Raw genomic sequence first — 22332 nt, 5'->3', positions numbered from 1 at the left:
CTTTTCTTTTTAAGAAAGTTTAGGAGAGGGGAGCTGGAGAGATGGCTCAGAGGTTAAGAGCACTGGCTGCTCTTCCAGAGGTCCTGAGTTCAATTCCCAGAAACCACAAGGTGGCTCACAACCATCTGTAATGAGATCTGGTGCCCTCTTCCGGCATGCAGGCAGAATACTGTATACATAATAAATAAATAAATCCTCTAAAAAATTAAAAAGAAAGTTAATGGAACAGAGATTTAACCTACCAGAAATTCTAACAAGGAAATCCTTGCGGAGTTTTAGGAAATCTCACTGCAAATCATCCCAGCAACAGCCCCTCAGTCACTGCAAGCTGCTGTTGCTGTGACAGAATGTAGGTTAACAGCCAAAGAACAACTACAGCAGTGCTGGTCCAGTGTGGTCAACCAATGTTGCTGTCTGAACAGTCCACAGTGTAGGAAGCGCTTGTGTCAGTTTGTATCTGTCTACAACTCAGCAGATGCCTCTGAATGGGACTCTGTTGAAACTGAAGGATTTCTGCATAGGAGTTTACTGTCTAGACCAGGCTGGCCTCAAACTCACAGAAACCTTCCTGCCTCTGCCTCCCTAGAGATGCGATTAAAAGCATAAACCACCATACCCAGCTGGTTTGCTATCTAATTTCATGATATACTGCTAAATCCAGCTTTTATATGGGTGCTAGGGATCTGAACTAAGCTCCTCAGGCACTTTACCAACTGATCCATCTCCCCAGCCCACCTGTGGGAAAAACATACCAGGAAACAACAAATAACCACATAAACAAATAAACTAAAGCAAACTTAAATGGCTCAGTAGGTAAGGAAGTTTCCTCATAAGCCTGGCAACCTAAGTTCCATCCCTAGAACCTACATAAAGGCCAAAGTCGTCCTGACCTGCACATGTGCATCATGGCACATACACAATAATAAATTTGAAAGGAAAAAAAAAAAAAAAAACCAAAAACTCAATGAGGTTGAAGAAATGGCTCAGCAGTTAAGAGCACTTGTTGCTCTTGCAGAGGACCCAGTTTCAACTCCCAGCACCCACATGGTGGCTCAGAATTGTCTGTAACTCAAGTTCCAAGGGATCCAATACCCTCTTCTAGCCTCCTCAAGAACAGGCTTGCATACAATGCACAGACATACGTAGGCATAACACTCATACACATAAATATATCTTAAAACAAAACAAAACAAAACAAAAAAACCCTGAGCTGGGTGGTGGTGGTGCATGCCTTTAATCCCAGCACTCAGAAGGCAGAGCCAAGTGGATCTCTGTGTGTTTGAGGTCAGCCTGGTCTACAGAGTGAGATCCAGGACAGGCACCAAAACTACACAGAGAAACCCTGTCTCAAAAACAAAAACAAAAACAAAAACAAAAACAAAAACCCTGAAAGCAGGAATTACACAGATATCTATACACTGATGTTCATAACAGCATTATTTTAAAAAGAATGTCAGTACATTCTTTTTAAAGAACAGAAAAGAAGTACAAACAGGAGTGTTTCTGGTCAAGCAGGTGTGATGACTTTTTTCTCAGAAAGCTAAGGGAAGGTGTACTAGGAACAGAGAAAGCAAACACCAGCCCAGGGCAGAAACACCTTCAAAGCCTAGTGTGGCCTGAGCAGACAAGAGGGCAGAGGGGCAGGGCATAGTGGCTAAAAGGAACAGGCATCAGAAGGTGGGCTTTAGAAGCCACTAAGAGATAGCATTTATTCCTTCAGAAACAGAGGGAGCAGAGCAGTGTCAGCATCCACCTCAGTTTTAAAGGACCATGCCAGCAGGTTACCATTGTAAAGAGCTCACAAATTAAAAGCAAAGATGACCTCTGGCTTGCATAGGTAGCAAGAACTGGCTGGCTTCAGGGTCTTCTCTGAAGGTTTTATGGATAGCAAGTACTGAGAAACTAAATGTAGAAGTGAGACAATGAGGATTCATTAAGTCCACAAGGAAACTCCTGAGGCAGATGACAAAGACTACAGGAATATCAGGCTTTGGTCATTTCTTGACTACTGACTGGAGAGTCAAGTGGACTAGAGCAACTGACACAGGACTGAGGAACAGGCTGGGGTAACAACTGGTGGTATGGTGATGATGATACTTCATTCAAGGCACAGAACCAGATTTGTCTAGGCCTGGATGTAGATAAAAGAAGTTTAAGAACTGAGAAGACCAGCTAATAATCAAAAGTCAAGGGCTGGGGCTGGAGAGATGGCTCAGAGGTTAAGAGCACTGACTGCTCTTCCAGAGGGTCCTGAGTTCAATTCCCAGCAACCACATGGTGGCTCACAGCCATCTGTAATGAGATCTGGTGCCCTCTTCTGGAGTGCAGGCATACATACAAGCAGAACACTATATACATAATAAATACATAAATATTTAAAAAAAAAAAAAAAAAAGTTGGGCTGGAGTGATAGCTCAGAGATTAAGAGCACTAGCAGCTCTTCCAGAGGTCCCAAGTTCTATTCCCCAGCAACCACATGGTGGCTCCCAACCATCTGTAATGAGATCTGGCGCCATCTTCTGGCCTGCAGGAATACATGCAGACAGAACACTGTGTACATGATAAATAATAAATCTTTAAAAAGAGTCAAGGTGAGGACAAAGCAAGGAGCAAGCTGGAGGCACAAGAGCAACCCAGGAGCAGCACTTCAAGGAGGAGTCATCTTGGGTAGAGGCTGCGGAGATTCAAAAGGCAAGTCAGGACAGGCCATTGATGACAGCAGCCCTGATAAGAAGTAAACACCACACGTAGATTTGTGTCTCTAAACACGCATGAGGAGTAGAGTATGTACTGAAAAAGATGGCAGGACAAGAAGAAGGTTAGCAAAGGAAAGAAGCCTCAATGCTAGGGAAGATGTATGTAAATTAAATCAGGGGTTGAAGGGTGCTAGAAACAGACTGATTAATTTGAGATGGCTTTTAGGGTCTGAGTTTTAAGTCTTAAAATTTATTTATTTGGGAGGCTGAAGGCAGATGCAAGGTGGATCTCTTCTGAGTGCTAGGGTTAAAGGCAGATATCACCACCACCTGGCTGCATAATGAATCTTAAAGTGCTTCAGGAGTGTGCTACCTGGAGGTACTGACTCACCAGGAACTGGAGTCATAAAATGTTGTAACTGCTACATGGATGCTGGGAAAGAACTTAGCCCTGGGACCCTCTACAAAAGCATAAGGACTCAACACTGCTGAGCCACCTGTTTAGCTCTTGGGTTGAACTTTTAAACAACTGGTGGGCATGGTAATAGATGCCTATGATCCCAAAACTTGTGATGCAGAAGCAGGAAGATCAGTAGTTAAAACACCAGCCTCAGTTTGAGGTCAGCCTGGAACACATTAGACCCTGTCTAAAGGAAAAAAGGGGGAGGGTGATGGTGGTGGGGAACCGACTACTGTTGACTTGCTAAATGGGCATGTCAAAATGCCTCCTAAATATTTATGTTTCTACACACAGGTCAGTGTGGCCTCAACCTTGGACAGAGAAGTTTCTCTCTGCAACAGTCAGCACTTAATCCAGAAGATTCAAAACTGGTCAAGGTGCTGAGAATAAGTGACTACTGAGTGTTCAGCCCGAAATGGGACAGCTGTATCAACCCTACTCCTACCTCGAAGGCTCAGAGAACATGAGAAGGAAGGAAGGGTGGAGAGACCCTGAGAGCAGGATGACGGGGAGGAGTGTCCTGAAATGCCATCTTCTAGATATACTAGAGCTGCTCCTCTCATGACCTCACTGCAGCTGTGGTTATCTGCACAAGTTCAAGGCAGCAGCACCAGTCAACACTCCAGCAGGTAACAGGAATACTAACTAGACCCAGTAGGCTACAAAGCTAGAGGTACAAGGAGGAGTAAAGAGGATGTGTTTCGGTTGCTGGAAAGAGTGAAGGGAGGAGTGGGGGGTATGGTCAAGATTCACTGTCTCTGTGTTTGATACTGTCAAAGAATACATCAAGAATTTGCTCTTCAACAATTAACTCTCTGGGCTGGAGTGACATGCTTATCTAAGTGGGGGATGATCAAGTCCCCAGGGGTGACCCTGCATCTAAAAATGATGCAACTAGGTTTTGAGGAAACACACAGTGATCGCACTAGGAATGGCAGCATCACTCCCAAGAGGCCGATTCACCAACGCTAAGGGAGAAAGACTGACTGGATCAACAAGTGGGAGATGAGGGGCAGTTTCTCAGGTTCTAGGACGAAACAGATTGGGGGGGGGCAGTTATTTAGGACCAGTGTGAGACATTACAAAACTGCTAAAATAAGGAAAGTATTTAGGGAATTAAAAGGAAGGCTGCCAGGGTGGTGGTGGTAGAGCACGCCTTTAATCCCAGCACTTGGGAGGCAGGGGCAGGTGGATCTCTGTGAGTCTGAGGCCAGCCTGGTCTACAGAGCAAGAGCCAGGACAGCCAAGACTACACAGAGAAACTCTGTCTCAAAAACAGTATAAAATAATTCCACCCTTCCAAAAGAATTGAAACAGAAACTTGTAATGATATTGTATTACACCATCATTAAGGAAAAGAACACTTGTCCACTACCACAGCCCTCCCAAGAGAGCACTTCTGATGCCTTTAGAGGAGGGGATTGTTTTCCCTAAATAACTGTCATGAATCTATTTACTTATATTCAGAAAAACACCAAAGCTCTGATAGTTTAGCCAGTTTCAGAAGAAAGCATAGTTGTCTCAGGAAATATACTTGGTTCAGGAGGAACCTGCCCTATGTCCACCAAAACTGGACCCACTCAGTCTTTGGATGAAAGCATAGTGCTTGCTGGTCGCTGCTCCTGAGCTGACAGACAGTCTTGGAGGACTCTGCTTCCAACTCTTTTTAACTTCAAGATGGTAGAGTTTTTTGTTTAATGTTTTACATAAACTGCTTGTAAAAATTCTGCAGAGGCCGGGATGTGGTGGCACACACCTTTAATCCCAGCACTCGGGAGGCAGAGGCAGGTGGATTTCTGTGAGTTTGAGGCCAGCCTGGTCCTCTTCCAGGAAAGGCGCAAAGTTACACAGAGAAACCCTGTCTCAGGGGGAAAAAATTCTGCAGAGGGGTGGAGAAATGGTTCAGAGGTTAAAGGCACTGGATGCTCTTAGAGAGACCTCAGACAGTTTGATGGGACAAATACTCAGTTGACAATTTTCTAGGAAGCAACTCTGAATTTATGGCCAACTCTCACTTCTGTGACTGTATTGTTGGAAAGCACCCTGTTTGAGAAACCAGGTGCCTTGGTAAGAGTGTTAGGAAACCAAAGAAGGTAGCTTAGGAGATACTTGTTTCTATAAACTCACATGATGCTTCCACCTACAGTGGCACTGTCACGCAAGTGTTTATGAGCACCTACAGTCAAATAATCAAAGAGCAGGTCTCTAAACTTGTAAGACAAGATACACGCACACCAGTGGGTTGCAATTTCTTTCCAATTTCTGTTTCTAGCTTCTGTACAACTAAGCTCAGATGCACCAATCTCTGCCAATCAACAGCTCTCCCCAGGTACCTCAGATGTTATATCCTCATCTGGACCCAAGAGAATCAGGTCTGAGGCCAAGAATACCTCTGCAGAGCCTCACCTACCACCTTTTCAGGCTAATACGAAGGCTAGTTTTTTAAAAGCACCGATGGTGGTAAGTTGGCGAGGGTGATTTACTCTAAAGAAGAAGGCAGAGGGCTGAAAATGGATGCAATGTTTGTTACATTTTACCCTCTGGAATTTCTGAATGTTATGAGGTGAAGGTTCTCTGAAGATTAAATGTAGGGCTTTATGACAAGATTCATCCTGAACTACCCAAGTGAGAGACCCTAATGCCCTAAAAATGTCCTTCAATGAGAGACAGCAGATAGGCTAAGGCTAGCTCTTCTCCACACCCTGGCTTGAGCCAGGTAATACCACAACACACCACTCTTGCTTTAAGCCACCAAGAGCCTAGTAGTTTGTTCCAGTAGCCACAGGAAGCTGCTACAAAGACCACGACAAAAAGTACACCAAAGTAGAAACTTCTAGTCACTAGACTAGAAGCAAATAAAATCCCACCACTATCGAGACTGTTCTTACAGAACCAACAGTCAGAAAACACTGTCAAAGTTATTGTCCCCCTGTGACTTGAGGTGTGAGACACAGGTACAGGCTTATATGGGCTCCAAAAATACAACTGACTTCTCAAGTACACATCTAGGTACTAAAGTGGTGTGTGCTAAGCTACATAACCACAAGTCCTTAAGAGTGTCATGACTGACATTATCCTAGTCATGAAAAGCCTATTTAGATGGAAATTTTAATTTGTCAAAACATTTTAAACAATAAATCCCCCTCTACTGGTAAGTTCTGACAAGTAGCTATAGTACTTAGCTGCCGATCTACAGGTTGGATCTGAAATACAGTCCTCTTCAAATGCTTCAGCAGAGAAAACTGACTGACAGTTTCTTCTATCTCCACATTTGAGTGCTTGGCCATGACTTATGTGAGAGAGACTGCTTGACTCTAACAGCCTCAGCAGGTATTTCTAAAATACAGGTTTTAGCTATTAAAGAAACTCCACAGGGAGCTGGAGAGATGGCTCGATGGTTAAGAGCACTGACTACTCTTCCAGAGGACCCAGGTTCAATTCCCAGCACCCACATAGCAGCTCACAACTGTAACTCCAGTTCCAGGGGATCTGACACCCTACACCAATGCACATAAAGTTAAATAAATTATTTTTTAAAAAAAGAAACTCCACAAAACCAAAACACCAAACACACACACCACACACACACCAACAACCCCCTCCCCAAATAACAAACACACACACACACACACACACACACACACACACACACACACACAAAACCACCTCACACTGTCTCCATCTTCCCACCTGTTCAGGGCTCACTCAACAGTAACACCCAATATCACCAATATTTCTTTTGCTGTATTTTCAGTCACCTTTCTAGAAATATATGTCACCAACCACTGCATACCTGTAAGTACAGCCTCTATAGCCCATAGCTCCAAACAGTATTCAATTTCTACTAAGCAAAAAGGGCAGATCTTGGGCTGGACTTCAGTGTTATGTTTGAGTTTGCCAAGGGGGGCTCCCCTCACAGTGATAGGAACTGTTCTGAAGTCAAAACAACTGAAGTCCACACTGGCTTCACCCCGTGCTTACTGACAGTGTAACCAAGCATAAGTCATTTAACTAACACCTAAGTAAATGAAAGGCCCAGTTTCTAGGTTTGGCACATAGACTGAGCAGAAATAACTAATAAAAGCACCCAGCTGTTCTTTCCAAGTAACTAGGGCAAAAGCAATGGTAGCCAGATAGAGCCCCCATCTTCCTACCTCTCCCACAAAAATAAAAATCATAAAAACTAACAAGAACAAATTTGGCCAATGAGTTGTCTCTGACAACCTGAGTCTGATTCCAGGGCCCACATGGTAGAAGGAGAGAACCAAGGTCTGCAAGTTACCCTCTGACCTCCACATGACACACCTATGCCCACCTCCCACCCCCACTAAATAAATAAATAAAAAACAAAGACTTTCTACTCTATAAAGATTTTATCATCTCTACTGAAAATGTCTCAGGCTCAGGAGCTAGGGAGATGGCTTAGCAGTTAAGAGAGCATACTGCTCTTGCAAAAGACCTGAGAGTTTGGTTTCCAGCACCCACTTTGGGTGGTTAATTGTAACTTAAGATTCAGGGGATCCAATGCCCCATTCTGACCTCTGCAGACACCCTCAGATACAGTATAAATTCACACAAACACGGGTAAAAATAAAAGCCAGAGAAAGAAAGAGGCTCAGCTGGGCATACTAGTCTACATCTGTAATCCCAACTACTTGGGAGGTTGAGGCAAGGATACCTGGGGTTTGAGGCCAACCTAGACTGCTTAGTGAGATACTCTCATAAAATAAATTAAAAACCTGAGCAGGCTTAAGTAGTGAGTTATTTGACTAAAATAATTCACTTCCAACAAAGTATCATATCCAATAATTCATAACACACAACAAAACAAAAACAGTGTAAGTTTTACCACAGGAAGTTCAATGACAAGAGAGGAAAGAAGGATGAGCAAGACACATGGGCACAAGGCAAGAGAGTCATACCTTGCAAAGCAGCACCCCATCTACAGTGAGTGAAGAGGGGCTGTGTGCCTAAGTATATCAAGTTCAAAGTCCAACATGCAGCCATCAGCTCCAGGTGAAAGTGCAGATCTGAATGTGGCTATCTTGGCACAACAGAAGCATCCTCCTAACCAGTGCTCTGGGCACTCCACACCATGGCTTCACTATGACTCAAGAACTGTGCCAAGAACTGGGCAGCACATCATGTGTCCATGTACAACCTTATAACACATGCACAATGCTACCACTGTCATCCCCAATGTACAAAAGAGAACAAGGCCAGAATTAGGCAAGATTAAGCCAAAGTCAGACTGAAAAACCATACACTCTTAGTATCATACAAAAAAAAAAAAAAATACAGTCTCAATGCAAACAATTCTTGGATATATTTGCCCTATATGTGAAGATTATAGGACAGAATGGTAGTGTCTCCTGCCTTCATGGAGCTGAGTACAGTGTGGGAAGAAAAGACTACATATGCAGGAATCTAAATAAGCACAATCTGGTAAGAGCTACAAAGATTTGAGGAAATCAAAAGCTACACTAAGAGACTTTAATTAAGAAAAATAAAAATGGCCAGATGGCAGTGACGCACACCTTTAATCCCAGCACTCAGGAGGCAGAGCCAGGAGGATCTCTGTGAGTTTGAAGCCAGCCTGGTTTATAGAGCAAGATCCAGGACAGACACTAAAACTACACAGAGAAACCCTGTCTTTAAAAAAGAAAGAAAAGAAAAGAAAAATGAAAACATAGAAAGGATCGTGGTCTTGGGAGAACACTCTGGCTATTTACATCCATCCACCAAACACCTTAAGAGCCAACTAACTTTGTCTGAACTTTTTAGGACCCTGAGTAAGGCCTGCTTTTGCTTCTTTCTTGAAGGGGAGAGGTTTCCTATGGCCTCTCTACCCCCAGACTCCACAAGTTCACTGGCTGAAGGGTCAAGGACCTTTTGTTCTCAGTGTGTGGGCTCCACTCCTGAGAGTTAAATACATACTCCCTATGATGCAACGTAAGCATTGCCTTGAAAACAAAAATACTCTTCAGAGATCACTGAGTCATTAAAACACATCAGATACTCCATCAAGTCCTATAAATCTGATGAAATGATTCATTCTGCAGCCCTGGAATCCACTCACTTCCACAAACGCTGCAAAAGCCTGCTGGGAGCCTTCAGGCACTGTTCGTGGTGCTGGAATAGCTATTGTGGCCATTGAACACTAGAGGGCCCCCAAGAGCTTCCACTTTCAGAAAGAAATCACAGAGCCACAGCTCCAAAGGCTAAAAAGGTGGTGGCTCAGTGGTTAAGAACACTTGCTGTTCTTTCAGAGAACCTGAGTTCAGTTCCCAGCACCCATTATCAGGCAGCTAACTACCTCCTGTAACTCTAGCTTCGGTGGATCCAATGCCTTCTTTTGGACTCCATGAACTCCTGCACTCACAAGCACACATCCACACACAGGCACACATAAATAAAATAAAAATGTTGACTAGGAAAAATGCTGACCAGGAGTTTCTTAGGGAATGGAGGTGGGGGCACAGTTAGAATGTAGGTGCCCTAACACCTGTACAAAGTGCTGTAGTGTTCACACTAGTATGTGTGACTGAGGACTCATGGCTCAACTACCCTACTATGCAGGTATTAGTATCACAAACAAGGAGGCTCAGGAGTGAATTTTGTTGTTCAAATAAAGCTGTTTTTAGGTGGCAATGCTGGATCTCAAACTCTTGCCTAAATTCAGTCCAGGCTGAGCCTCACACAAAACCCTAAAGAAGCTAATCACAGACAAATGCCTCCTGGGCAGATTTACTTGTTTAGTGTGCCCTACTAAACACAAATGAAGAGATGCTGCAGAGATGTTAACTGGCCAGTAGGAGCCATATGGGGCTTAAATATCAAGATTTTCAGATCACTGATAGATGCTAGTACCTCAATTTGAAAAACCACCTGGACTGTAAAGCCCCTTGTGACACTTCAAAAGGCATAAAACTGCACGAGGCCTAGAGATGAGCTAAGTAACCAACTAGAGACGTTCAACACAGCTGCAGTGGTTCTTAGAAATGGGGAGATATGGACAGATGAAGGAGAATTTAGGACGACAAGTAACTTCACTGAGAATGTCTACTCATTCCACAGAGAGACCCGGCCCCATCAGTGCCTTAAATACAATGATAGCAAAGTCTACAACACAGCTACTGACTCTTGTGTCAACAGTACTCTGACTAGTCCCTAAATTATATTTATAAACAGCACCACAATTTTATTCACAACCCTAGAACTACAAAGTGTCTGAGCTTATCCCAGTCCAGCTAGTCCCAACTCAGGGCATGAGGCCAGAGGCAGCAGATGCTAACAGGTTTGGCTGTCCTTGGGCACCATGGAAGAGAATGGCAAAGAAAAATGTCACTTAAGAGGCTCACTGAGTGCAGACACTATTTTCCCTCTTTGTGAGCCTATTTAGAGGTAATGAAGGATGATACTAGTGTGCAAATGGCTTCAGGTCTGAGAGAATTCAGCTACTCTAACTTTCTGCTCTCCAAGGAAGTTAAAAAAAAAAAAATCTATCACTAGAAGTTAATACAGATTGGCTGGGCAATGATAGCATATGCCTTTAATCCCAGCACTTGGGAGGCAGAGGAAGGTGGGTCTATGAGTTCAAAGCCAGCCTGGCCTACAGAGAGAGTTCCAGGACAACCAGGGATATACAGAGAAACTCTATCTTGAAAAAACAAAACAAAAAGAAGTAAATACAGATTTATAAAAATAGACTAGAGTGATTCTTTATTGTACAGATGGAATCCCTACAACATGGCTTTAAAATAGTAAAACCCTGCTATGCATTTAAAGTAATATGCACATAACTAAAATTCGGGGACAAAACAAGTTATATCTATAACTGAAAACTCTATTTGTTTTGGCTTTTTGAGACAGGGTCTTACCATGTAGTCCAGGCTGACTTCCAACTTGAGAGCCTTCTATCTCAGTCTCCAGAGGGCTAGGATTATTGGTACATTCCAGCCACCATGCTCAGTTCTGGAAAGTGTTTGACTAGGAACAAGTGGATTTCAGAACATACTAATAGGCAAAAAAATAGTTTAGATGTTGATCAGGCACCTTTCCTCTCAATTGGTACTTCTAATCTTTAGGAAGCATCCAATTGCTTGGGGGGTAGAGATTACAATGAGACCTATGTAAAATGTATCTGTAACAATTTCCTATTAGAGCAGGAGGAAGAACGTAGACATGGAGGATGGATTTTTAAGAAGGGTGCTAAACAGTGCCCTCCCCCAAAGCTTCTGAGTTGCCCACTAGAAACCCTTGTTTGTACAGTAAGTTTATGGAATTCAGCCATTCAAACCTGCTAAATTTGGGGGCTGGAGAGATGATGGCTCAGTGGTTATGAATGTGTACTTGTTATACTTGCAAAGGACCCAAGTTCAGTTCTCAGAATCCACACAGCAGCTCCTAATCATCTGTAACTCCAGTTCTAAAGGATTGGATGCCCTCTTTGATCTCTGGAGACACCAGGCACACACGTCCAGGCAAAACAACTCATACATATAACTTAAAAATATACTTAAAATCTGCAGGGGTTTTAATTCACACTTCAAGCTTAAGAGCCTTCTTTTTTATTATTTTTAATTATGTGTGTGTGTGTGGTCATGTATACAAGAGTACAGGTGCTCTTGGGAGGCCAGAAGTGTCAGATTCCCTGGGGCTGAAGTTACAGTGGTTGTACGCCACCTGATGTGGGTTCTGGGAACTAAATTCTGGAACTCTGGAAGAGCAGAACTCACTGAGCCATCTCTTCAGCCCCATAGTTTATTTTTGTTTTGCTTTTTTTTTTTCCTGAGGCAGGCAGGGTTTCTCTGTGTAGCCCTGGCTGTCTTGGAACTCACTCTATAGACCAGGCTGGCCTCACATTCAGAGATCTGCCTGCCTCTGCCTCCAGAGCGCTGCCACCTCCTGGCACAGCCCCATGTTTTAAGATTTCAAAGCTGACAACTTAACCAAGAAAGTTACTTTGCAAATTGCTGCACTGAAGTCCATCAGCTAGTCAGAAATTTGACCTTGTAGTAACTTTGATTTGTGAGTCTTACCACAATTAAATCCACTTTCTACACTAACATATCAGTAAAACAAGTGTTTATCCACTCCCAAAACAAAGAGGTAAACTAAAAATAAAATATAAGGCAGAAAAAGTAAAGGTTATACCATACATATAAAGCTAGTCTCTAGTATACAGAGCAAGCTCTACCTGAGATAAAACCACCCCATGCTGTCTCTCCCTACAGTTACTCAATATATGCTAGGTAGCCAATGTGACCCATAGAGGGATGACACATGGTCCCTTGTTTTTACAAGTAAAGAATGCTCTCGAGCTAACAAAGTCCTGGGCCTTCTGACCAGAGAGGAGGGTTTTGGTGAATGAGAAGGTAAAGTTCCCATGTGACAGACAAAAGCACAAAATAATGGAATCGTGGAGATTATCTAAGAGGATTTACTCTGCAAGACACTGGAAAGTACTCCTAAAGACAGGGAGCAACTCAGACACTATACACAGTTTGTTTTACAACCCAGCCACATAGCTGGCCCTATAAACCTACAAGTTGATACCTATGGAGAAGAAAATCACATCTGAACTCAGATGAGAGGATGGTCTAAAAGGAAACTTAATCGGACTGCCCCACCCACCTATAAAATCCTTGCTCAACCGCTCAAACTCCCAAGACACTCCCCTCTCATCTGCACACATTTCTGCCACCCAGCCTTCCTGGGCATGGTCCACTGGTATCTTCTACAAGTGTGGGGAGCTCAGAATAGCAGCCCAGTGTTATCATAGTGAGTCAAACACCTTTGAGAGCACTTGGGAGGAAAAGGAAAATAAAAAAAGAGTCCTTGGAAACAGTTTTTGAAAGAGTTTGGTTCCTATCACAGAGAAAGGATAGAGTCCTAGTCTATTGAAGTATGAATACTCTGAAGGTAAGGGTTTTGTTTCTGGGTTTGTTTTTTAAAAAAAAAACCCACAATTTTAGGGAATCCTTTCAATGACATTGACTGGATACATTTTGAAAAATTACAAACAAGCTGGACAAGTTGGAGATTAATAAATTATCTCTTTCATGAAATGACTACTGAGCATCTGCCCCTAGGTGGACCAGATAAATCTCAACAGGTTCACAAGACGGCCAAGGGGTATGCAAGGGCAACAGCCAATCTCACACAGCATGCAAAGACAGCTCAGGGAACAGAGGAATCGTGCTTTCTGTGCAGGCCAGTTAGGAAGCTTGTTCCAGCAGGCTACATTCTCCTGGGCCTTTTCTGAAGATGGGCATACGCTGGCATTGAAGGGGCTTGAGAAACAAGCAGGTGAGCAGGGGAGAGGGAGTGGAATGTACAGTGTGGAGAGGCTTGAGACTCAAACACTGCCTGGTGTTTCCCCACGTGCAACGTTAAGGCATTTGCAGACTTTAACCCTGGACCACAGAGAGCTCCTTGGAGGGACTTAGTCAAACCTGCATCTACACAGTAAAGGTGTGTCTTTGGCAATTCACTCTTCAGGCATGGACTTCACCCACAAATCACCTGTGGTACTTTCAGGCAAATAATAAATAAATAAACAAAATAATAAATAAATAAATTAACTTCTTCCTCGCCCCTGAAAGTTCTGTCTACTAATTACCAAAATTGACGGGCGTTACTGTCAATTAAAAAAAAAAAAACCAGGAACGGGGAACAGTTACAGGGGAAGGTAGTTCCTCTAAGGAATCCATCCACTCAGCTGTCTTCCGACCCCCACCAGGCCACTGTGTCAAATAGTTTTCAAGTCTAGAAAGCAGGTTAAAAAAGTCTTCACCAATCCAGCTGGTTCATCTTGCCCGCTCCTCTGGAGAGAAGACTCTCTCAGAGTGAACTCGGCAGAAAGTTCTTCGAAATGAACTTCACCGCTCCCTCTCGCCAAGTCTCCCAGGTCGGACGACCGGGATGACAGACCGGGTGACGCCAGTGCCTCCGAGCCGAGCCAGTGTGCGTGTGTGTGTTCGTGTGTGTGTGTGTGTGTGTGTGTGTGTGTGTGCGCGCGTGCGTGTGTGCGTGTGTGTGTGTGTGCGCGCGCGCGCGCGTGTGTGTGTGTGTGTGTGCGTGTGGCCGGCCCCCGCGACCCACGGGACAGCACCGACGGGAGGGCGCATCCTGGAGAGCGACAGGCTGAGCCTGGAGCGACAGGAAACGAGGCTCGGGCCAAAACAAAAACAACCGAAAGTTCGGCGCGGCAGCGCAAGCAGATTGGGCGAGACGCTGCACGGCCGCCCATTGGAGAAGAGGCAAAACACAGTCCCCCAATCCCGAGCGGCCGGGCAGCTCCCCTCGTGCGGCCGCGACCCGGCCCCCGCCGACCGCTACCGCTCCCTTCCGGCCGCCGCCACAACTGCAGGCCGCGCTCGCCCGGCCGCCCCGGCCCCGCAGCCCCGCCCCGCGGCCCGGTTCCCGCAAGCACGCACGCACGCACGCACGCCCGCCCGCCGCGGCTCACCGCCAGCACGGCCCGCCTTCCAGTACCGGCCCCTCCGAGACCCCACCACCGGGCTCCCGAAGCGTCCGGCTACACTTCCCCGTCCCTCAGAAAATTAATCACCAAAAAATATCTCCTCGGAAAAAAACTGGAGAGTAGAATCCAATATGGCGGCGTGGACGTAGCACCGCCCGCTGCCTCCGCTGACGGGGGGGGGGGAAGAGAAAGGAGTCCGCGTCCGCCGAGCGCCCCCCCCCAGCCCTGCCGCCGCGGCCGCCACCGCGACCCGCGCCCAGCCCCGGTCCCCCAGCCCTGGCTCGCAGCGCTGGGCCATCACGACCTCATAGACCTCGGGCCTCACCTCCGCCTCGCGCGCAGCCGCGGGGTCTGGGAGGCATCCGCCGGCTTCGGGGCTTCGCGTCCTGCGTTCTCGCGCAGCGCCGGGTGCCGCGTCCGGTCCCCGGGCGTCCTCACCTCATAGCCCCCGAGCCTCGCTGCCGCGCCGCAGACGCGTCGCCGCCCCCGGTGAGCCACCCGGACACCGCCCGGGCTCAGTGGAAGGACACGAAAAAAAGTCCACGGTTGACGGCGGAGGGACACCACGCAGGCTACGAGCGTACGCGCTCCTCTGCCCCGCGCCAGTCGCCGCGATGGCTTCGACGGAATTCTGTGGGAGGAGGCGGAGAGACGCCAGAGAGAATGGAGCTCCCCTCCGCGCCACCCGACGGCGGAGGCACAAGAGCGATTTTCCGAGAAGGAGCCGCGTCGTTGCCGTCGCTGCGCCTCGAGGCGGAGGGATCGCAGCGAGCGTCGTTCGAAGATCCCTCCGCCCAGCTGCCCTTTAAATCTCGGTGGAGGCGGCGTCGCCGCGCGCCCGGCGGGCGCCTCCTAGTTCTCCGGCCGCTCGCTGCCCCGCGGGGTCGGCACCCGCCCCCGTCCCGCGCGCACCTGCACCTACCAGGGACAGCTCCCGAGCCGCGATTTCGCGGGGCAGCTACCGGCGCGCGGCGCTCCGGGCCCGCTGTGCCTCCGGGGTGCACCGAGGGGAGGCGGCCGGGGATGGCGAGTTTCTTTGTTGTGGGGATGGGTGTCGTTGGGAGCAGAAACACCCTTCAAGACCATGTGGGCCACCGGAGCGTTACCACGCGGGAGGCGGGAGGGAATGTGCGTTGGGTTGCCCGTGCTGTCACCGGCTGCTCCGTGAGCACCTACTGAGTGCCAACCTTTCCCCGACGCGGCCACTCCTCACCCTCCTCGGGCTCTACCGGCGCGAGGAAGGCGGTTTGGTCCTCTGGGAGCTTAGGGCGGAAGATCCGGAGTGGCTTGCACCCACGCCTGGGGTATGGCGAAGCCCCACCCCTTGGATCTTGCAGTCGGATAAGGGGTGCCACGCAACAATAACGAGGGTCACATCCTCATCCCCATCCAGGCATCGTTTCCAGCGAGCTGGTGCACTGCCTTATTTACTCCTCTGGGTAATCCACAGAGATCGAGAGCTTTGTAGGTCCTAATTTACACATAGGGAAATTGAGGCACGGACTGGTTAGGTGACTTTTCAACTGGTCAGGGCTGAAGCCGGAGCCTCTTGCACACTACTCTGCCGAAAACGCAGGCTTTTAATTAGTGAAGCTGGTGGTTGGGACCCGCAAGAAGACGTTTGAGGTTGCCACATGCATACACAGAAGCAAGCGCCTTTGAGTAAGGTGGAGGGTGTTAGGGAAAAATGGTCAGGCGGTGGAAGAGAAGAAAGCATGCAGATCCCGCAGACGCGTCGGACAGGGCAGACAGCTGAGATGATTACAGGAGAGCACCAGCCTGCCTTAGTTCCCCTGTAAACACCACCACCAACCCTGCCCCCGCGCACATACTGTGGCACAGTAGGCATTTTCTAGAGGCTAGCTCAGCGGAGGACGTGGTCCTAAAGTCCGACCAATACCAACTAACGTATTGCTTCCTCTTTGATCTTGAGTAGTAGACTAGACGTTTGTTATCTCCTTCCACAGATGGGAAACAGGCTTGGTGACCTGCTGAGGACACCTACCTGGGAGGGTGTAGTTCTTCAAAACCAGAACTCCTGCACTGTACTCAGCTGTGTGACCGGTATCCTCACTCTACAGATCATCTTGGGAGTGGGCAGTGGGCATAGCCAGACCAGCCACAGGGGAAGCAGGTCTTGACATGCCCAGGTCTACTTCCTGCCCTGTCACTCCAAGTGCAGCCAGTCACCTGTGGCATCAGATCTGTCATGCTGTGTTCCCTTTTTGCTGACACAGCTAACAATTCCTTTGATCTTAGTTGTTTTTTTGTTTTTGTTTTTCTAGTTTCTTACTAAACGTTTTTCCCTACGACTTCTGTAGGGCTTGGCTCCAAATACATGCCAGAGACACTGAGATTGCTTCTGCCACCTTCGATGTTGAATGCTAAGGAGGTGAGCACACATGGGGCGCCATCTACCTCCAATGGACACCTATGGCCCTAGGCTGGCTTTCAGAGGTGTGATGCTCAGATTCCAAGTCCAGCTAAACCTCAGGATCCCTTGGCCCCAAGTGCCCATGTCTTTTCCACCCCAACCCAGTAAATGACCCTCCAGGCTCACAAAGCTCCCAACTCTGTAAGGCTCTAACCTTCCAAGATGCCAAGGCTTTCATTTATTCCCTGCTGAATGCCAGGCCAGGTGTTACGGGCATTGCCTTCCAAGGGAGTGGGCTGGGATTCCAGCCTGGCATGGAAGACACATGAACAAGCCCAGCACAGCCTTTCAGTGCTGGGTTGTTCCTCCAAGCCCTAACATCTGCTGCTCCTCCAGTGGCAGCTGTGGGGTCTAGGTAGACCCTCACTGGTGAAACTGGGCTGGGCTCAGGACCCTTGTTGAGCCATGGCGAAAGCTTGGGACTTTTAGAAGTCCTGATCTGTGGAGGTCATGGCTGAGCTGGCCCTTGCCACAGCTGGGAGCTGCCCTCCTGGGGAAAACTGGAAATTAGACTTCCCTGTAGTGAGAGAGGCCAGGTAGAGGCTCCCCCTGCCAGCTGGCAAAGAGTAGGGTTAGGAAATAGAAGGCCAGGCACCTGCTGGGCCCCCACATGACAGGAGCCTTGGCATTTACAATGTGAAGCCTCTGGATGCTCTATGTTGGGAGAGCCAGCCACAGAGCTTAGGCCCCCACCAGACTGGCTGACTGTGAAGGCTTAGCAACTCTAAAGAAAGGCCGAGTTGGCAGAAGAGTCTTAGTGAGTCCTATCAGAAGCACCCTGAGGCTGACCGACGGGAGCCACAGCCCAACTGACAGGTCCCCTAAGCAAGCTGTATCCTTGCCAGCACATTGCCAAAGTCCACAGTCAGTTCCAGTGGCCCCAGCAGGGTGGGATTGGTGTGCCCAAGAGCATCCTAGTCACCCAGCCTGGTCCACCTCCCATGGTACCCCTTCTCAGTTCCCCATTGCCTGCAGGGGATTGCTCAGTGAGACCCTGTACTCCCTCAGAGTCTTTGCAGATAGGGCTGATCCTGGAATTCCAGGTTGGGGGAGTTACTTCTCAACTTCTACTTGTAAAGCAATTTGCATGTCTGACTTGTTTGTTTGTTTGTTTTGTTTTGTTTTTTGAGACATGATTTCTCTGTGTAGCCCTGGCTATCCTGGAACTCACTCTATAGATCAGGCTGGCCTTTAACTCAAAGATCCATCTGCCTCTGCCTTCCCAGTGCTGGGATTAAAGGCGTGCGCCAACTGGGTGTTTGGACTCTTCCACCCACCTCTCCAACCTCTTTCCCAACAAATACGAGACCGCCCTGCTGAAAGCAGGTATCTGAAGCTGCGGGGGGATGGAGGATAGAGTTGGACATTCTGAGGACCCTCTGGGTGACTGGCTGGCTTCCTGGTCATGGGGCACCACCAGGCCCCTGAACTGCCCCCCCCCCAGACACTTGCGTCTCAGCTCCAGTACTACCCCTTTCTTCCCCCCTGATGCCTGCAGTGGGCCTGGCATCATGCCTCTTTGACTTCCTGCTGTACTGGTTGGCACTCTTTTTTGATCGGCCTCTCAAAGAAGGGACCTTGTCTTCTTTATCGCTGCCTCTCTAGCCTTTAAGGCCGCCGCTGGAATGCCATGTGGAGGACAGATTCTCTTTCAATTCTGACTTCTGGGAGGGGGTGGAGAGGAGTTGTTTAACCTTCCAAAGTTGCTTCAGGATAGAGGGCTGACCCCTCTCCCGGCTCTTGGGGCTCAAGGTTGTTCAGTTGATGACGTTCCTTTTTCACACCCATGACCTTGGAACCAATGCGCAACATTGGATTTTTTGTTCAGGGCATCCACCTGGGATACTCAGACACCAAATTAAGTGTGGCTGAAAGATGTCATTCTCAAGGCTCCCACAACACAGCATCTTTACACCAAATCCCCACACAGTTAAATCTAGACCCTTTGAAGCGATTTATCATACTAATTTCCAGAATTTAAGAATTTATTTTCAACAAGAATCTATTCTTTTAGCTCACACACCTGGAAGTAAGCACAGAGGGCTCTATGGATTCTTCTTTTGTTACGGTAACAAAATATCTGTGGTATCTGTGGCTAAGCAGCTAGGTCATTGACAAGGATAAGAGTTTATTAGCTGGTTCTGGAGTTTGGCAAATCTGAGACCATGATGTTAGTATCTGGTGTCTGCCTTCTGGATGGCTCTTCACTCAGTAGGGCAAGACAACGCTGCTAGTTCAATATTTACTTTTCATTGTGAACACTTCTGGGGGTATGTGCATGTGAATATGTGCCATTGGAGGCCAGAAGAAGATATCAGATGCCCTAGAGGCAGTTAACAGACAGTTGTGAGCCACCTGACGGGTACTGGGTACTGAACTTGGGTCCTCTGGAAAAGTGTATGTGATCTTAAGCACTCAGCCAGTTCTCTAGCCCCTCTGATCCACATTTTATAGAGCTCCTCATGGGCTGGAGAGAAGCGCTGTCAGTAAAATGCCCGCTGTGGAGTATGGGAGCCCGAGTTTAAGCTCCAGGAGCCATGTGAAAGGCTAGGAATGGTCATTGGCTTGCAATCCCTGTGGACGGGAGGCAGAAACGGGAATCCTTGGAGCTAACTGGCCAGTGTAGACCATTTAATAGGTATCAGGTCAGTGACAGACTCTGGCTCAATAAACAAGATGGAGGCTGGAGAGATGGCTCAATAATTAAGAGCACTGGCTGCTCTTCCAGAGGACCCAAGTTCCATTCCTAGCACCCACATGACAGTGTACTCTGTAACTCCAGTGTAATCTGTAACTCCAGTTCTAGAGGTTCTGATGCCATCTTGTGGCCTAACTCATATGAAGGCCCTGCACACATGTTGTGCATAGACACACATGCAAATTAAAAAAAAAAAAAAAAGCTGGAGTGGGACAGTGGTGGCACATGCTTTTAATCCCAGCACAGGTGGATCTCTGTGAGTTCGAGGCCAGCCTGGTCTATAGAGTGAGTTCCAGGACAGGCTTCAAAGCTACAGAGAAACGTTGTCCTGAACACAAACAAACAAACAAAAAAGCTGGGCATAGAGGCACACGCCTTTAGTCCCACCACTTGAGAGGCAGAGGCTGGATGCTCTCTATGAGTTCTAGACTAGATTTGTCTACATAGTGAGTTCCTGGACAGCCAGAGCTACAGAGTGAGACCCTGTCTAAAAAAAAAAAAAAAAAAAAGGTGGACAATTCCTGAAAAAACGACACCTGAGATTGTCAATGTCTTCCACAGGCAAAAACATGCACATGCAAACACACAAAATGCACAAAAACAGCCACTCGAAGCTGGAGAGATGGCTCAGCAGTTAAGAACACTGGCTGTTCTTCCAGAGGTCCTGAGTTCAATTCCCAGCACCTACATGGTGGCTCACAACCATCTGTAATGAGATCTGGTGCCCTCTTCTGGCCTGCAGGCACAACATTGTGTACATAATAAATAGATAAATCTTAAAAAAACAAACAAACAAACAAAAAACATGCCACTCATATCATCATAGACCTCTTCTAACCCTAACTGTCCCAAATCCACACCTCCCAATGCAGTGAAAGTGTGACCTTGAAGATTAAGTTTCTAATGCATGGACTCAGGGAGACATACCTGTCTGTCAATTTTGTTAGCACAAACCTAGGCACTCCTAGAAAGAGAAACCTCAACTGAGGAATTGCTTCCATTACACTGGCCTGTGGGATTCCTGGGCAGTGGTGGCACACTCTCTGTGAGTTTGAGGCAAGCCTGGTCTATAAAGAGAGTTCCAGGGCAGCTAGGGCTACACAGAGAAACCCTGTCTCAGAAAACAACACAGCATGCCTTGGCCTGTGGTCACATCAGTGGGGACGTTTTCTTGATTAATGATTGATGTAAGAAGAACCAGCCCACTGTGAGTGGTGTGGGGTCTCCCCTAGGCAGGTGGGCCTGGGATGTATGAGAAAGGACACTGAGCAAGCCTGGAAGCAAGCCAGTTAGCAGCATTCTTTCACATACATTTTCTTTCCTCCTTTTTTTTTTTTTTTTTTGGTTTTTCAAGACAGGGTTTCTCTGTGTAGCTCTGGCACCTGTTCTGCATCTCTCTGTAGACTAGGCTGGCCTCAAACTCACAGAGATCTGCCTGGCTCTGCCTTTCGAGTGCTGGGATTAAAGGCCTGTGCCACCACCACCGGCCTCCTTCACATTCTCAAAATCCTACCTTGAAGTGTAAGACGAATCCTCTCTCACCCAAGTTGTCTGGGTCGGTGTTTTATCACATCAGCAGAGGACAACACCCAAGGACCAGCAGAGCTAAATGTGGGGCTCACACTTGTAATCCCAACACTTAAGATTTGACATTGTATTTTTCACATTTTATTTTATGTTATTATTATTGGGTGCATATGTGTGTGTGTGTGTGTGTGTGTGTGTGTGTGTGTGTGTGTGTACAATGAGCGTAAGAGGATGTGTGCATGCTGTGACACAAATGTGGAGGTCAGAGAACAACTTGAGGAAGTGTTTCTGTCCTTCCACTGTGTGGCTCCCAGGGATGGAAATCAGATCTGCTTTTACCCCCTGACTAACCTCACCTGCCATCTTGAAGCATGCCCTTCAATTTGGGTTTCTCTTGTTTCCTCATGATCAGATCAAGGTTAGGGTGCTCTGGCCAGAAGGTCTCAGAAGTGATCTCTTCTGGTTGCATCCTGGTAGCTGGCAAAGGGCCTCAGCTTGACCCTTCCTGGTGAGGTTGGTTCTGTTGAGTCTCTTCCTGATGCAATGTCATCTGGAAAGTTGCTTATTTTTTATCTTAGGTCTCAGGAGCTTGGAACTTGGGAAGAGGTAGTGTTCCATTCCTCATTGGGCTATTTATTTATTTTTATGTTTTTGAAACAGGGTCTCATTATGTAGACCAGGATGGCCAAGAACACACATATGTCTGCCTGCTTTTGCCTGCCAAGTACTGGAACTAAGGTGTGCACCACCACACCCACATGCAATAATTTATATATCCTGTTCTTCTGGTCTGGAATGTGGTGAGACCTTGGTCTCCAGGTTTGTGATGCTGGAAGGTGGTAGAAATATTGAAAGATGGCCAGGTGGTGGTGTCCGCCTTTAATCCCAACACTTGGGAAGCAGAGGCAGGCGGATCTCTGTGAGTTCAAGAGCAGCCTGGGTCTACAGAGTGAGTTTCAGGAAAACCAGGGCTACACAAGAAACCCTGTCTTGAAAAACCAATAATAAAATAATAATGATAATAATAAT

General features: G+C 47.2%; 1 protein-coding gene across 6 annotated transcripts in view; it reads right to left on the bottom strand.

The window, feature by feature from the left end:
• Positions 1 to 15894, bottom strand: part of Kmt5b (lysine methyltransferase 5B) — a 53786-nt gene extending 37892 nt beyond the window's left edge. For 2 of the 6 annotated variants that reach the window (XM_036200700.1, XM_036200728.1), the window contains exon 1: positions 14970 to 15894. Coding sequence is in view for 1 of the 6 variants with exons in the window: in XM_036200728.1 (XP_036056621.1) it covers positions 14970 to 15006 (37 nt within the window). In the remaining 5 variants the exon portion in view is untranslated. Of the gene's footprint in view, positions 1 to 11036; positions 11488 to 14629; positions 14714 to 14969 lie in introns of those variants that run through there. The other 4 variants (XM_036200739.1, XM_036200749.1, XM_036200710.1 and 1 more) reach the window with 3 other exon arrangements.
• Between the last annotated feature and the right edge of the window lie 6438 nt (positions 15895 to 22332).

The sequence above is a fragment of the Onychomys torridus genome, chromosome 1 (genome assembly GCF_903995425.1).
Source record: "Onychomys torridus chromosome 1, mOncTor1.1, whole genome shotgun sequence".
Taxonomy (NCBI): Eukaryota; Metazoa; Chordata; class Mammalia; order Rodentia; family Cricetidae; genus Onychomys; species Onychomys torridus.
This window is presented reverse-complemented; position numbering and strand designations above follow the sequence as displayed.